The sequence below is a fragment of the Heptranchias perlo genome, chromosome 4 (genome assembly GCF_035084215.1).
Source record: "Heptranchias perlo isolate sHepPer1 chromosome 4, sHepPer1.hap1, whole genome shotgun sequence".
Classification (NCBI taxonomy): Eukaryota; Metazoa; Chordata; class Chondrichthyes; order Hexanchiformes; family Hexanchidae; genus Heptranchias; species Heptranchias perlo.
The window spans coordinates 82,548,180-82,566,481 of record NC_090328.1 but is presented as its reverse complement, the minus strand read 5'-3'; the positions used below and the strand labels follow the sequence as shown (position 1 = coordinate 82,566,481).

Genomic DNA, 18,302 nt, shown 5'->3' with positions numbered 1-18,302 from the left:
CTGGAGGGAAGTATACAGTGGTGTTCCCCAGGGACCATTGTTCTTTTTAATATATATTAATGACCTGGACTTGGGTATACAGAGTATAATTTCAAAGTTTGCAGATGACATGCAACTCAGAAATGTAGTAAACAATGTGGAGGATAGTAACAGACTTCAGGAGGACATGGACAGACTGGTGAAATGGGCAGACACATGGCAGATGAAACTTAATGCAGAGAAGTGTGAGGTGATACATTTTGGTAGGAAGAATGAGGAGAGGCAATATAAAATAAATGGTACAATTTTAAAGGGGGTACAGGAACAGAGAGACCTGGGGGTGTATGTACACAAATCATTGAAGGTGGTTGGACAAGTTGAGAAGGCTGTTTTAAAAAAAAACATAGGATCCTGGGCTTTATTAATAGAGGCATAGAGTACAAAAGCAAAGAAGTTATGCTAAACCTTTATAAAACACTGGCTAGGCCTCAGCTGGAGTATTGTGTTCAATTCTGGGCACCACACTTTAGGAAGGATGTCAAGGCCTTAGGGCAGGAGAAGAAGAGGTTTACTAGAATGGTACCAGTTATGTGGAGAGACTGGAGAAGCTGGGGTTGTTCTCCTTAGAACATAGAAGGTTAAGAGGAGATTTGATAGAGGTGTCCAAAATCATTAACTGTTTTGCTGGAGTAAATAAGGAGAAACTGTTTCCAGTGGCAGAAGGTTTGGTAACCAGAGGACACAGATTTAAGGTGATTGGCAAAAACGCCAGAGGCGACATGAGGAAACATTTTTCTACGCAGCGAGTTACAATGATCTGGATTGAACTGCTTGAAAGGGTGGTGGAAGCAGGTTCAATAGTAACTTTCAAAATGGAATTGGATAAATACTTGAAGGGGAAAAAATTTACAGGGCAATGGGGAAAAGCAGGGGAACGGGACTAATTGGATAGCTCTTTCAAAGAGCCAGCACAGGCACGATGGGCTGAATGGCCTCCTCCTGTCCTGGATCATCTATGATACTATGAACATCCTGTGAGGCACTTTGTCGAATACCTTCTGAAAATCCCTATTCATTATATTTACTGCATTCCTTTTTCTATGCCATCAGTCACTTATTTGCAAGGAGCCGCTACAGAAGTGTCTCCATGTCGGGGATAAAGTTGAGATTTTTGGTCAGTTAATTATTTTTTTCTTTTGTTCAAAACACTGAAGGTATTCCGACTTGGGTTTCCTTCCCCTTTAAACAGTGTAGAGCGTTTGTGCATCAGTGTTCTGCTCAGAAAGATGGATGTGTGTAACTGGGCTGTGCTATAGTCTTACACATACAAGAGACCTCACTTTAAATATATTGCTCTGAAGAAATCCTTCATATGTTCATGTAATACCAAAGTATATTTGATGCATAAAACAAGTCTCTTTGGTTTTAAACTTTTGGCTTAAATGTTTGACACCTTTAACAGTATTGAGCATGGAATACTCAGTGTAAAAATATTGGGGTGGGAGGGTTGGGGCTTCCAATACAAGCAATTGCTTCTACCTCTGTTATCACTCAGATAGCAGAACAATTAAATATCTTTGTGAATGGTTTGAGATTAGTTATGACCAATTTTTATCTGCCCTGCTTCCAAATAGCACCCCAAAAAAATGGGTGCAATGCAGAGAAAAAATGGATCCTAATCCATTGTCTTCCTCTGTGGCTTTTCTAGTGTCTGTACCTGAGGAGGGTGCAGCAATATAAATTACATACAAATGAATGCCAAAGGTCTTTGTGCACAGATTTCTGAATAGCACCAGGTACATATTGCACCCATAATAAACTGGTGCTACTGCTACCTGTGGTGGCATTTAGATGCTAGTTGTGTGAAGGAAGACTGTTGAAAATTTGGCAAATTGCTTTCCAATTCATTTTGCTGTATCTAAAAGTATCTGTAAAGGAATACCCCCTCGTGGCACAGGCTGCTCAATTTAAACTCCAACCAACTCAACCCCTTCACCGAAAAACATATGCAGCATTAAGAATACCTTTATGTTTAGCATATTTGGTGGAGGAGGAGGAGGAGGAGGAGGAGGAGGGGAGGGTGGAGGAGATGGATGACAGGGTGTGAAGGCATCACAGGAGGAGAGGAACTTCAATTCTTCCATCCTTCCTCCCCTACTAATGACTGTACAGATGGCAGTGAGCAGTAACTTGAGATTCCTCAAAGATGTGGTGAAGGAACTGTGTGACAAGCTATATGAAGCCTTCTGCCATGTTCCCGGATGGCCACTGCTGTATCTGTGGATACTGGGTGTTTTTAAGTTATGCTCTGCACTAATTGCTCCCAGACAGCACTGGGAGAGGAAGATTGGCCCTATAATCTCTGCTGTTGGCCATTTCTCTAGAGCTAACTATATTTGTCTTGTTCCATTAATCATAGAATGATACAGCAGAGAAGGATGCCATTCGGCCCATTGTACCTCTGCTGGCTCTTTGAAAGAGGTTCATAATTGGTCCCATTCCCCTGCCCATCCCCATAGCCCTGCAAATTTTCCCTGTTCAAGTATTTATCCAATTTCCATTTGAAAATTATTATTGAATCTGCTTCCACCACCCCTTCAGGCAGTGCACTCCAGGTCATTACAACTCACTGCATTAAAAAAAATTATCCTCATCTTGCCTCTGGTTCTTTTGCCAATCACCTTAAATCTGTGTCCTCTGGATACCGACCCTTCTGCCATTGAAAACAGTTTCTCCTTATTTACTCTATCAAAACCCTTCATGATTTTGAACATCTCTCTTAAATCTCCCCTTAATCTTCTCTGCTTGAAGGAGAACAGACCCAGCTTCTCCAGTCTTTCCATGTAACTGAAGTCCCCCTTCCCTGACACCATTCTAGTAAATCTCCTCTGTGTCCCCTCTAAGGCCTTGACATCCTTCCTAAAGTCTGATGCCCAGAATTGGGTGCTATACTCCAGCTGTGGCCTAATCAGTGATTTACAAAGATTTAGCATAACTTCCTTGCTTTTGTTCTCTGAGCCTTTGTTTATAAATGATGTGGAAATGCCGGTGATGGACTGGGGTGTACAAATGTAAGGAATCTTACAACACCAGGTTATAGTCCAACAGTTTTATTTGAAAATCACAAGCTTTCGGAGGCTTTCTCCTTCGTCAGGTGAGGAAAGAGACGAAGGAGAAAGCCTTCGAAAGCTTGTGATTTTCAAATAAAACTGTTGGACTATAACCTGGTGTTGTAAGATTCCTTACCTTTGTTTATAAAGCCAAGGATCCTATATGCTTTTTTAACAAGTCTTCTCAACTTGTCCTGCCAGCTTCAAAGATTTGTGTACGTACACCCACAGGTCTCTGTTCCTGAACCCCCTTAAAAATTGTACCATTTAGTTTACATTGCGCCTCCTCATTCTTCCTACCAAAATGCATCACTTCACAATTCTCTGCGGTAAATTGCATCAAGCATGTGTCTGCCCATTTCATCAGTCTGTCTATGTCCTCCTAAAGTATGTTACTATCCTCCTCACTGTTCACTACTTTTCTGAGTTTCATGTCATCTGCAAACTTTGAAATTATGCCCTTTATACCCAAGTCCATGTCATTAATATATATCAAAAAGAGAAGTGGTACTAAAACTGCCCCTGGGGGACACCACAGTATACTTCCCTCCAGTCTGAAAAACAACCATTCACCATTACTCTCTGCTTTCTGTCTCTTAGCCAATTTCATATCCATGTTGGCACTGCCCTTTTAATTCCATGGGTTTCAAATGTGCAAACAAGCCTATTATGTGGTTCTCTATCAAATGCCTTTTGAAAGTCCATATACATATCAACCACACGACCTTCATCAACCCTCTCTGTTACTTCATCAAAGAACTCAATCAAGTTAGTCAAACATAATTTGCCTTTAACAATCCATGCTGGCTGTCATTTACTAACCCATATTTTTCCAAGCTGTAATTAATTTTGTCTCGGATTATTGTGTCTAAAAGTGTCCACACCCCAGATGTTAGGCCGACTGGCATATAGTTGCCGGGTTTATCCCTCTCGCCTTTTTAGAACAAGGGTATAACTTATGCAATCTTCTGGCACTGCCCTCATATCCAAGAAGGATTGCACGATTGTGGCCAGAGCCTCTGCTGTATTCACTTTAACTTCCACAGCAATTTAGGATGCATCCCATCTGGACCGGGTGACTTTTCTACTTTTGAGCGCTGACAAACTTTTAAGTACCTCCTCTTTATTTTTTATCCTATCCAATTTATCTACTACCTCCTCCTTCACGGTGACATTGGCAGCATCCTCTTCTTTAGTGAATACAGATGCAAAGTACTCTTAGAACCTCAGCCATGCCCTCTTCCTCCATTAAGTCCCTAATTGGCCCCAACCTTCCTTTGACTACCATTTTACTATTTATATTTTTATAGAAGTCTTTTGGGTTCCCTTTTATGTTACCTGCTAATCTATTCACCTACACTCTCTTTGCCTTACTTATTTTCTGTTTTAGTTCTCCTCTCTATTTTCTGTATTCAGCTTGGTTCTCTACTGTATTATGAACCTCACACTTACCATAAGCCTCCTTTTTCTGTTTGTCTGCATTTTATGTGAAGAAATAGGATATCACAGTTGGCGACGTTTCATATGATTTAAGGATGTTGAGGTTTGCTGTATGAATCAGAGTCTTTTTATGTTACTGGCGTAGGAAGGAATGAGAGAGATCTGTTGAGGACAGAGTGGTTCGCTGATCTAAGTGATTGTGCAGATTCCAATCTGCACAATCAGCTTTTCCTTCTGTCACACATAGGGCAAAAAATTTTGTTAGTTTTTTCCCTACACTTATGATAATGAACCGTACTTATTCAGAAAAGGAATTGCATATATAACATTCATGCAAAACCAAGTTTAAGTCCACAGTGCGGTGTCTAAAAGTGGTTGGCTGCAAGAGGATTTAAAGATTTTTTTTTTCTTGCTTTGAGGTTTTCCAAAGATGTCATTATATACAACTCCCATCCAGTCCAATGCTCCTCACATACATATGGAGGATTGCAGGCATAAGATAATTTTCACACCACTTTGTTTCTATGCATGGTTGGAAAATTTGATTATTTTTGACAAATTGTGTATCTATCAGCCATATCCACATTGTGACCACAGGAGCAGGGCAGAGACTGTGTACTCTATAACGAGTGGCTCACTGCCTGACCCCTCAGAGCTTCTCCACATGACTCAAGTCGGACATGTGATGGAATACTCGCCACTTACCTGGATTGGTGCAGCTGCAACAACGCTCAAAGCTGAACACCATCTAGGGCAAATTAATTCACTTGATCGACACTGCTGCCACTGGACTCAATATCCACCCCCTTCACCATTGGCGCACTGTGGCTGCAGTACATGCAATCTACAAGATGCACTGCAGAAATTCACCACACTTCGACCTCCCAGCCCTACAACATCTAGCATCAAGAAGGATAAAAGAAGTAAGATCATGTGAACACCATTTTCTATTTCCCCTCCCAAGTCACACATCATCCTGATTTGGACATAGATTGCAGTTTCTTCATTATCAATGGGTCAGTAGCCTGAAATTCGCTACCTAACACCATTGTAGGGGCACCATCACCACAAGGACTGCAGCAGTTCAAGAAGGCGACCTGCTAATATCAACTTCGCAGGGCAACCAGGGATGGGGAATAAATGTGGCCTTGTTAGATTAACCACATCCCGTGAACAAATAAGAAAAAAGAAAAAACAACTTGAAATCTGAAACAAAAGCAGAAAATGTTAGATATACACAGCAGATCTGCAAGTGTCTGAAAAGAAATGAAGTGTCTTCTCCCAAAACGATAACCTGTCTTTTTCATTTTCAGATTGTGTGCTGTATTACTTTCAACATTTTTTTATTTCTGTTTGTGTGCATCAATGTTGATCTTGGATTTTTTGAAAATTACTTCTACTAAGTGTGAAACAATTTTCTGTGGTGCCACAAGATTATACAGTTAATACTTTTTTCTTCAGATGTCTCCCTTTCCCCTTCCCTGGTTGAGCAGCGAACTCAAAGGATGTACGAGTCTGGCACTAGTTTGAAACTTCCAATATCTCGTTCCATCCGGCAAAACAAATTGACGTTGCCCTCAGATAAATGGCTGAGATTGAAAAATCTTTATGGGAAGAAGCCACATCCTAACCTTACTAAAACTGCTTTCAAACTATGTGAGACCTGTGCCTGCACAGCAGGTTCCTGTCACGGTCTCATGCAGGCGGTGCAACTTGAAGGTAAACTGGCCATATTCACTAAAGCCGACAGCCAGGAAGCCTCAGTTAAAAATAGGTTTACCTTCAGGTTATAGCTGGCAGCACGTGACCCTTGCATTGAGAACCGGCAATGCGAGCACTGCCCTTGCAAAGTATAAAAACCGCTTTAATTCAGCTTCCTTATTCCGACAACACATTCATTTTTCCTGAGTCTACAACTGCGATAAAGAAGCTGATTTAGTAGTGTAAATGCTGAGAGCTGGATGTCAATCCTGGTCTCCCACGATCCAAGCCAAAACAGTCTAGTATAAAAGTGTCTTTTGTTAATGCATGAGTATGATGTGAAATTGAACTTTCCAATACAATTCAGATCATCATCAAATATATAAAAGAAAGATTTACTGCTTAATAATGTCTCAGTGCTTCACAGACAAGAAAATATTTTGAAACTCAGTAACTATTGTTCTGAAGGCAACAGTAAGTGTTATGCAATCTGAGTGAACAAATAGTTCCCAACAATCTTTTTTTTGAAACCGTTGAACCACGAATGCCCACTAACATCAATCACCACAGAGGAAGCTGCAAATAAAACAATTAATTTAGTAAGACCAATACATTTAGCGTTATCAACTTATTGTAAATTAAAGTGGCCCTGAAAGCTCAATAGTTACATAGTAGCCGTAGGACTAAAAGAATTAGCAAAAGCAAGAAATACTTTTATCTCTTTGACATTCTAAGCACAGTAAGCGGTAACTCTAACAAAATGTATTTATGTTTCTGCAGTAATGAAGACAATGAAGATGGATTCTGTCAGCCATACAGGGGAATAGCATGTGCTCGATTCATTGGAAACCAGAGCATTTATGTGGATTCCCTCCAGATGCAGGGAGAAATTGAAAACCGAATTACTGGTAGGCATTATATACCCCTGCCCACTGAAGAGGGAGCCCTACCTTTATTATCCTATATGAAATTGCAAGTCAGTCACTTCATTATTCTCATTTAAATACGCCTACACATACTGTTTATTTCTAAATTTTAAAAGTATATTTATACCATTCTGTACACCATACAAACTGATTTTTTACATGTTCAAACAAAGGATCAACATTTTTCAGTGGCACTTCTGTTTAGTGCTTGAATTGCAGTCATTGCTTGTGGTAACTGCCGTACTTTCTCTCTGTTTTGTAAGTGCTGTTGAATGTTTAGGGTTGTACTCTTGGATTGTATCTTTTAAAACAGGTAATTTTTAAAAATCCAAAATATTATTGCCAAATTTTAGAATAAAACTTCCTTTAAGTTTTTGATGCTTTTTCTTTAGACAAAAGCTGCACAATTTAAAAGCTCATACAAAAATACAAGCAGAACTGCCCCAGGTTTACAGTGTTTACTTGTTTGTATGCCTCTTGCTGTCATACATGCTGTCTGCTTGTGATATTATCTCTGTCTTGACTTGACTTTCTGTCTACCAGGGTTTAGATAAAAATTCAATTCTATTCTATTCTTTTCCAGCATGGATTGTCCATGGCTGCCATTTCCAGTGACTGAAATATGGACGATGCCTGTATTTGTAATAAACAGGTTTACGTAGGTTGCTAGAGGAAACAATGGGGGTGAAATTCTGTGAATCGGCGGTAGTGTAAAACGGACGACAGCGAATCGGCAGCTCGTTTTTCTTTTCCATTGAAGTCAGTAAAAAAAACTGGAGTGTAAAACGAGCTGCCGATTCGCTATCACCCGTTCTGTGCGACTGCCAAAGTCAAATTTCACCCCGTGTTTTGTTTTATATTTTGAATGAAGTGATTGTTGCAGTACACTGACAAGGAAGAGATACCATTGCATGTACTGGTGTCATTTTTAAGCACCAAACTTCAGGGGAAATGTAATTAGTATTCATGGACAATAAATAGTTGGAAACGGAGGGGTCCTAAAAGATCTGAATTTAGCTTTGAAGTAGATAAAATTGCTGAGTCTCTGCTCAAGTCAGATTTTCTGCCCAATGAGAGAGATCTATAGTGTTTGTTTAAATTCAGCTTTTCTTTTGTTTCCTGTTATTCCTCAACACCCTTTAAAATTTATTAAATGAAATGTAATTGTCTTGCTTTACTTTATTTTCCTCCTTTGTTTCATTCTTTCGGTCTCTATATTTCTACAGTACTCCCCCCCCACACCCACCCCCACCCTCCCTGCCAGTTCTTTGCGCTCGCTCCACCAACCTATAGGTCTTGGATGAGTTCTGCAGCAATGGACCATGCATGTTAATAATAACACTGTGACATCACCAGAACTGACACTGCTCTCACTGCTGAGGCAGTATTTTACAAAGATTTAGAACTTTATTTCATTCATCTTTGAAATGACTGAGAAACCCTCAAATTAATACCAGATAAATATGTTTTGAGTATGTGCAGCAAGGAAGGTTTTCAAGCCAGTTCTTTACTGAGCCATTTGGCTCATCAAGCCCTTGGTTCTACAGATCAGATTAACTTTACTTCAGTACTTTTTGAGTAAATGTTGTTTCCTTGAAACATGCAATTTCCTGTGTTTGAAACATACAATAATGTAGGATTTTCAAGCTCTCAACCAGCATTAATAAGGGGTCACTGTGCCAACAGTATGACGGTAGAGTTGAATATTCACTTCCTGTAGTATAGAGACACCATGTGGTAAAGTGAAGCAGTTCCTGTCCTGCAGATCTTTGAGATGCTTGCAACGATTGAATAATGCTCGACCCAGGAATGACAGCAAAATGTATGGAATTTATTAACAGGCACAATTTTACGGAATGAAGATCTACGGTTCTTAATCATGAAGCTGCTGAATCTCTTGGGTGTCTGTTGTATTTTGCTGCAATAGATTTCCTTTGAAGTGGTATGAGGTACTGTCTGCATCCACCATGCAATGTTTCCTCCTTCAACAAAGGTAGACAGACTTCAGTGCCAATTTGCAGCTTGGCAAATGAAGGTGTCTCTGCCGATACCAGTATTATCACTTCTTATGGCTTGGTAGAGAATTGGTTAAATATAGTTCCTGTGAGTTTTAATGTGGATTGGAAGGTGGGATTAAAACTGGGCATTGTGGCTGGCAGACCAGTATTCCTGTACTTAAACCAAATATTAATGTTCAAGTTTCAAGAGCAACAGGGCTATCCTGTGTTGTAAATGATTTTTTAAAAATTGAAACCATAAGAATTATATATGTAACAAGTTATTTTTAAATTATTCTATATGCCAGAATCAAAACAAAATCAGTGCCTTATCTAAAGTAAAAGTGAACAAATTATTTAAAGATGAACAATTACAGTTTAAGATTATCGGTATGGATAAAACAGCACAATTCAGTGAAAAAAATAGTCAAGTCCAACCAATCTTGTGTTCTGTTTAAAAGCAGCATTTTTTGTTTTAAGTAAGGATGTCATTGGGTGGAACCCATTCTAAACTGTAATTTTGCTGAATCATCTAAAAATAAAACCCTATATGCATGTGTGTGCTTTATGCTTTCTTTTAATATTCATTAATGAACCCAGTGTTTAAAGACCAAATGCCACACATTTTCTTCAACAATGCTTTGATGTTTCATCAAAATTGATATCTCCATTCTGAAGATTAACATTATTACATGAATTATTTTTTAATTAAGACAGGTTGCAGCTAGAAGTATGTTAAGGTGATCCTTAATGAAACAAAAAGTACACATATAAAACTGAGACAAGTGGTTTATAGTAATCATGTGTTTGATAATTATAGGTTTTATCTGGCACTGATGTATAAATCAAACTTTGTGCTTCCTATTTCAGCTGCATTTACTATGATTGGTACTTCCACCCATCTCTCGGATCAGTGCTCACGGTTTGCCATTCCATCTTTTTGCCATTTTGTGTTCCCTTTCTGTGATGATAATTCCCGTAACGCCAGACCACGGGAATTATGCCGGGATGAGTGCGAAGTTCTGGAAAATGATCTCTGCAGGACGGAATATATTATCTCAATGTCAAACCCACTCATTCTTATGCAGCTTCAGTTGCCAAACTGTGAGGATCTGCCACTGCCTGAAAGCCCAGAGGCTGCAAGCTGCATGAGAATTGGAATTCCTGTGGATAGGATTAACAGATGTAAGTATGAAAAAGATTTGGTTTGTCTTGACTAATCCCATCAATCATTGATTTGTTCCATTTTTCCATTGATGAAAATATTCCCTCAGACAGTTGAACTGTTTCGAGCATTTGAGCACTCACACTGATGGACCTCAAGTGAAAATCAGAGGTTCAGCCCACAGACTTAATGGAATACAGTAAGCTGCACTTTCAAATATCAGTAAACATGACTTTCTAGCAGTGCAGAGGAGCAAAAGATCCTGCCACCCTCAAACCCCGATTCTTTTTGTTTTCTGGTAAAGCACATAATTACTCAATTACTTCGAGATTGACTATATGTAGTTCACATCAACTGTCTGAGGCTAGGAACATTATACCATACAGTGAACAATGCATTATTCTGCTGTTTAGGCTGTGTTCCTTTAAGGTCACATATTTTAACTGCTATTAAATAATCACTAGGTGAGTTAAGTCAGAGTTCAATTGCGATTCACATTCGATTTCAGAAGTCTGATCTTTTTTTGTGTGATTGATAGACCAATCACACAATTATAGGTTTATAGACATTCTGGCTCCTTGTCAAATGACTGCTTTTGTATTTTTGGGAAATATACAGAAATTTGTGTGCAAGGAACTGGTTATAGTTTCTTTTACATACAAATACTGGCATTATTTTAGAAATATTCATTTTTCTTTTAAATCAAACCGATTAGGCTTGAAATGGCTGAAGAAAAGATGCTTTATTCTCAATTTTAAAAATATCATGCAGCACTGTGTAGGTTTTGGGGATTTTTACCTACATGGCCTGGAAGGGATTTTGTCTTCATTCATATTTTGATATTGCTATAAAAGGTAGATTCAGCTTCCTATAGATTAACTGGGGTTGGGTACCAGACAGGCTAGTCATTATAAACTCTGTACTTTTTGCATGTTACATCAGCTTTGAGACAATGAGGAATCTTTCAGTATATTATGTAACAGTTTACACCCTGGTGCTAGAATGGTTTTCATTTTCCGTGCCTGGAAGGGGATGTGCTGAACCAGAAAATAGAGGTGCTGCCAGCCTCCACACAAAAGGTGTGGATTTTCATTCATGGTAACTTTAGCAATTCAGTATAATAATCCATGACACACTGAGTTGAGGGAGGGATCAGAGGCCTGTCTTTGTTTCTCTCTCTCCATTTGGAGAGAGGGAAGATGTCCCTCTTGCCAGTCACTAAGACAGTGAGACACATGGGGGTTCCAGTTTGGAAAAGGGCATTAGGGATGGGCAGTAAATGTTGGCCTTGCCGGTGATGCTCACATCCCATGAATGAATTTTTTAAAAAGTATGGTAACGGGAACCCATACTGCTTGTAACTTTAAGTCAATATCAGTCAGTTTAGGGACAGATAGCTTGTTATTGGGTCTGCCTAGAATAGTGACAAAGTGGCATATTTATATTTTTATGGTGCACTGAGTGGTAGGAAATAAAGGTATCTCACTGGAAAGTTGTATTCTGTTCATTATGTGGAATTAACTAATTTGTTGGTTTGTAATCATGCCTCATCTTATTGCCAGAACTTTTTGGTCTGTCTTCCCTAAAGACAGGAAATGCTCACAGCAGCACATGTGAATTCATAGTATCCAGCAGACGAAACAAGGGGTCTATGTTAGAATCCCTGGATCACGCTATCGTTTAACTAGATATTGGTTATTAAAAGGGTGCTGCTGATCGTAGGGGATACAAGGTCTACTTAAGGGAGCATTGGTCCTGAATCTGCGATTAATTAGTTCTCAGAGTTGCAAATTTTTTTTAAAAAATTTATACTTGAAGAATTAGATAAGATGCTATTGTAAATATATAACTATTAAATCACTGTTACTTCAGTCATTTGTTTATTTAATAAATTTGCTTTATATTTTAAACTTTAAATGAGGACTGCTATGAGACACTTCCACTTTTGAAGACAGAAGTGAAATTTCATGATGGCATAACATAGTCCTGTACTTAACAAGAATTACCAGTTTGCTGTTCATTTACCTGGGTGTGTTACTGAAACCTTAGCAAGATCTCAAGGCAATGATAGATGCACTCAAAGGTTTGGGAAGTTGCAATTCATCCATGAAAGTGAATTAAGATAATGAGAATTGAAATAATGTGGTGTAAGAAGGTTTAAAAAGATCAAAGTCTGACAGGATAATATGATAGCCTATCTTCGTGATGCAGATGTAATTCACTACCATGAACGTTGAGTCAGAAATGTATTTGGACAGTGACACACATATTTCTTCTGAATTGAAAATTGATCAAGTTTTTTAATGTTTTTTTTCAAAAAAAGGTATAAAAGTTACATTTGTGACTTTTATGATGATGAATGGTAAAATGTCAGTGCAAAGGTCACCCTCCCCTGACCCAATTCATAGTCTTAACACACTGGTGCAAATGGGACTTCGTTGCTGAGGGACTTTGTAGTAAATATTACATGGAGCAAAATGACTTCATAGGTGGTGGTGCGGCTACATTAACTAAAGTATTTTTGAGCATCGCGAGTTTCCAAATCTCCACTGTGGGGAGGGTATAGCATGGAGGCCGATGACCTTCATTTTGCACCTCCTTGCAGTAGCCTTTTATAATTATTGACTAGGTCACTGGCTACCTTCCCTGTTGGCTGTGGGTCATGGCTTCATTTAAATAATGGGTGAAAACTTTAGTCCGTCCCTCAAAGCCATATCATTGACCAGCAACTAGGATGCTAGCAAGTGGTAGACAATTCATGAAACAGCACCATCAATACTCTGTGGGTGAGACCAACATCACCCAAATTAGATGGCACATGTAGGACTTTCAACACTTCTTTTCCTTTTTGTTTTATAGAAAAGCTCCTTCTGACACCGTGGGAGCAATTTTAACCTAACACCGTGTCGGAAAACTGGTGGATAATCTGCCACGCTGGTTTTACACTCCGCCCAATTTTACTCTCCATTGACGTCAGTGCAAACCAATATTGGCCGGAGTGTAAAACTGATGTTCCACCTGATCCCATGGGTTTCCCGCTTGGCGAATTAGGTTGAAATTACCCCCCATGTGTCTGACTTTATAACTAACCATCAGATTGAAAATGACACTTGCAAGCCTAATTTGCCAATGTATTTATAAATTGCAGTGTCCTTGTGACATTAACTGTTTTAATGAAAATTGCTTGAAGTTTATCTTTTCTATGAAATCGTGTGAGACTCTTAACTGAGTTAGATAATAGAAGGAAATGAACAAAGAATGGATTTAAGAAAGAATAAAAAGAGCTGAGACACACTTTCTTCGTCAAAGTTTGCATACGTAGCATCCATCAGGCTAGATATCCATTCTTTGGCTGACTACATCTTTAAAAAATTATAGATTATTGGATACATTATTATTGTACAAAACAGCATAAAACCAGAAATATTTTTAAACTTATCACCAAGACATTACAGCCACTTTGAGTTACTGTATCATGTGGATTGTATTACAGGGTTAACTATCAGAGAAGGATTACATTGACACTGAAGACAAATTGAGAGTAAAGATTGGGTGGGATTGAAGGGTGTATAACAGAAGAAACAGCAATAATTGTCATGCTTGGATTTCTGAGGATTGAATAAAAAGTACTTTATTAAGTCTAGTGTGCCCTATATGCTAAGTGTATCATTGTTTAAATTGGCCATATAGGTCATAAATGCTACAATGGCAGTGGAGCAGATTACAGAGGAACTGTCAGCATGACCAAATCAGGTTACAAGTGCCAGTTGTGGAATTCCCAATACCCTCATGCTCATCAGTTTAGCAGCTTGGAGTATCCAGAACTTGGAGGTGGCCACGCTTACTATTGAAATCCTGGTGGACAAATGGATGGACTGTGGTGCTACACACAGAGCAAAGTTCGTCTTGAACTCTGTGATATCCCTGCTTGTCGTATGCTTTACTTGCCTGTTTCATGATCATGTAACCTGCACCATAAAACCATATGTTGGTATTTTGGTAATGTGGTACTCAACCTTAAACATTTTGCAGTGTAATAGTGAATTCACCTGCAATGAATCACATGTAATTTGAATATAAACAATACAAATGAAAGACAAACTGCCATTAATCAGGGACAAAGTGGTGGAGTGGGTTAGCATACTACCCCCTCATCTTTGGGACTTGGTTTAAACCCAACCCAAACTGACGGGATGAAATAAGCATGAAACATACTGCAGAACTACCCCTAATTTGGCAATAATTAGCAATCTCATTCAGGGAGGTCACAAGGATGGCCAGTGAAGGGAAATGGAGAACGTCACACTGGTGCAGTTGGAAGTGCTATTCTAAGGCTTGGGCTGAGTAGAAGGAGTCTAATTCTGCATCGAGCCCTTAATCCCGATCCAGGATTGCTTGATGCCAACTCTGGGTGCTTGAAATGGGGAAAGTTTTCCATTCTCCAATGCTAATATCCCTCACCTTGGTTCACCTGTGCTCTTGAGCGAAGGTACCAAGTGGAATCTGGCCTTTTTTCCCCACAGAGGTAAAGAAATGCAGAGGCAGATCACCCTGAGCTGCTGTTGTGCATATTCTGACAACAGGCTACAGAGCAGCATTGGTAAAGGATTGGGAGCAGGTTGTTTGCTCACCAGTTTGGTTAGGGAATGATGTATGGAGTGAGGGACAAGAACGAGAGTGGGAATAATTTTAATTAAATAAATTGAAACATACTTCTAACAAATCATCAGTTTCTTCAACATTGAATCTCTTGGTAATTCTGCATCAAATAATAAAAAACCTTAAACAGAAAATGTGCTATCGTTCTCCTCCAAAGCTACTTGTCAGGACTTTAAGGATAAAAATACCAGGCCGGAGCTAAAGATCTGTAAAATTAACAGAATTGATATATCAGCTCAAATCTTCAAGCTTCTGCCAGATGTGGCCAAGCTTTTTGTAATAGTGGGCATTTAACTGCATTTCATGTCGTCTCGCAGGCCATATTTACACAACAATACAAAACACGAAACTGGCGGAAAATTTCAGTTTAGAAGAGAAAACTTTGTCATTAGAAGAACTGATATGCTGCATCGCTAGCCCACATCTATCTTTGCTCTGTAATTTGGTGATCCAAGTGTCTCTCTTCAATCTGCTGGCGCCTGATCTATGCTTTCACTGGTCCATACTCTCCACTATGATGGAGCTAATGTAACAAGCTGTAGTTTGCAGTTTTCTTTTGCCAGTGTGCAGCCCATGCTCTCCCAAATGTGTTCTCCCCATTGTGCTTTCCTTGCTCTCCCCGGTGCGCTCTCCCCGGTGCGCTCTGCCCTATTTGCTTTAACCCACTCTTTGTATTTTGTATTCCACTTAAATTCAAAATGTCAATCCAACAAGCCAGATGTTTTAGAAAGGTTTGTTCAGCAGCTTTGCTCCTTTGGTGATGGGTCTAGGAATTAGTCACCAGTGAGGAAACAGTGCTGAGGACAGACCATTCCAAAACCAACAGGCTCGCAAAATTTAAAATGGCAAACGCAGTGTCATATAAAATAAATCACCAGGGTTTTGCTTGTAGGCTGTATAGTGTCTGTGGGTCACAGTTTAAAGATCCCAACTTTACATGCGTTGGAAACCAAAGCGGGTCATTGTGAAAATAATTTGAAACATTAAGACTGAAATTGGATAACTGAAGAAAGAATGTTGCTTGACTATAAATCACTGACAATATAGCACTACAAGGTTTATGCAGCACTGATTTGTGCTACATTATTAAATTGACCACTGGAGGGCACCACAGCAGAATTAAAGAGAGGAAGTACAGTACGACAACAACTTGCATTTGTATAGTGCCTTTAATGTTATAAAATGAGCCAAAATGCTTCATGAAAGAGAGAATAGACTGAGCAGGAATAGGATAATTAGGAGATCTAACCACAAAAGCAAGTTGAAAAGGTCGTTTTGGATGAAGCCTTTAAAGATAGGGTTATGGCACAGAGGTTTAGGAAGGGAGTTCTGGAGGATAGGGCCTACGTATCTGAAAGCTCTGCCACCAAATGAGGAGGACTGGGGATGGAGAGAGAGACTGCAAAGAGTAGGCCAGAGTCGGACAATTATGGGACATGGGCTGAGATGCAGAGCTGGGGGAGGTTGCAGAGATAGGATGGGGTGAGGCCATGGAGGGATTTGTAAATTATGATAAGGATTTTGAATTTTGTGCTTGGAAGACAGGGAACCAATGGAGATTGAAAGGACAGAGTTGAATGTTAATGTGGGAGAGTATGCAGTTGATGGCATTTTGGACAAACTGGTGTTTGTTTAGGGAGGAGCCTGAGAGGTGGGGGAGGAAGGTGAGAAGCTGAGTCAAGGTAATGAAAGTGTGGATATGGGTTTCCTGGGCAAAGGGAATAAGATGGGGCTAGAAGCGGACAATGTTTCAAAGATGTAAGCGTATGGTCATAGTGATGGGTTTGAAGTTCAGTCCTCGGTCCATCAGGGCACTAATGTCCTTTAGGAAAGGAAACCTGCCGTCCTAACCCGGTCTGGCCGATATGTGACTCCAGACCCACAGCAATGTGGTTATTTCTTAATTGCCCTCTGAAATGGCCTAGCAAGCCACTCAGTTCTAAAATCTAGCTGTGAAAAGTCATAATAAGAATAAAACCGGACGGACCACCTGGCATCGCACCACTAGGCACCGGACACGATAATGGCAAACCAAGCCCAGTCAACCCTGCAAAGTCCTCCTCACTAACATCTGGGGACTTGTGCCAAAATTGGGAGAGCTGTCCCACAGAACAGCCTGACACAGCCATACTCAGAATCATACCTTTCAGCCAACATCCCAGACTCTTCCATCACCATCCCTGGGTATGTCCTGTCCCACCAGCAGGACAGACCCACCAGAGGTGGCGGTACAGTGATATACAGTCAGGAGGGAGTGGCCCTGGGAGTCCTCAACATTGACTCTGGACCCCATGAAATCTCATGGCATCAGGTCAAACATGGGCAAGGAAACCTCCTGCTGATTACCACCTACCGTCCTCCCTCAGCTGATGAATCAGTCCTCCTCCATGTTGAACACCACTTGGAGGAAGCACTGAGGGTAGCAAGGGCACAGAATGTACTCTGGGTGGGGGACTTCAATGTCCATCACCAAGAGTGGCTCGGTAGCACCACTACTGACGGAGCTGGCGGAGTCCTGAAGGACATAGCTGCCAGACTGGGCCTGCGGCAGGTGGTGAGCGAACCAACACGAGGGAAAAACTTACTTGACCTCGACCTCACCAATCTACATGTCACAAATGAATCTGTCCATGACAGTATTGATAGGAGTGACCACTGCACAGTCCTCGTGGAGACAAAGTCCCGTCTTCACACTGTGGACACCATCCAACGTGTTGTGTGGCACTACCACCATGCTAAATGAGATAGATTCAGAACAGATCTCGCAGCTCAAAACTGGGCATCCATGAGGCACTGTGGGCCATCAGCAGCAGCAGAATTGTGTTCCAGCACAATCTGTAACCTCATGGCCCGGCATATTCCTCACTCTACCATTCTCAATAAACCATGGGGTCAACTCTGGTTCAATGAGGAGTGTAGAAGAGCATGCCAGGAGCAGCACCAGGCGTACCTAAAAATGAGGTGCCAACTTGGTGAAGCTACAACTCAGGACTACATGCATGCTAAACAGCGGAAGCAACAAGCTATGGACAGAGCTAAGCGATTCCACAACCAACGGATCAGATCCAAGCTCTGCAGTCCTGCCACATCCAGTCGTGAATAGTGGTGGACAATTAAACAACTAACGGGAGTAGAAGGCTCTGCAAACATCCCCATCCTCAATAATGGCAGAGTCCAGCATGTGAGTGCAAAAGATAAGGCTGAAGCGTTTGCAACCATCTTCAGCCAGAAGTGCCAAATGGATGATCCATCTCGGCCTCCTCCCGATATCCCCAACATCACAGAAGCCAGTCTTCAGCCAATTCGATTCACTCCACGTGATATC

General features: G+C 40.4%; 1 protein-coding gene across 2 annotated transcripts in view; it reads left to right on the top strand.

The window, feature by feature from the left end:
• The window catches only part of ror2 (receptor tyrosine kinase-like orphan receptor 2), a 346,535-nt gene that overhangs the window by 238,378 nt on the left and 89,855 nt on the right, over positions 1-18,302 (top strand). For both annotated transcript variants that reach the window (XM_067983246.1, XM_067983245.1), the window contains exons 4-5: positions 7,011-7,138; positions 10,024-10,338. In XM_067983246.1, coding sequence (XP_067839347.1) covers positions 7,011-7,138; positions 10,024-10,338 — 443 coding nt within the window. The remainder of the gene's footprint in view (positions 1-7,010; positions 7,139-10,023; positions 10,339-18,302) is intronic.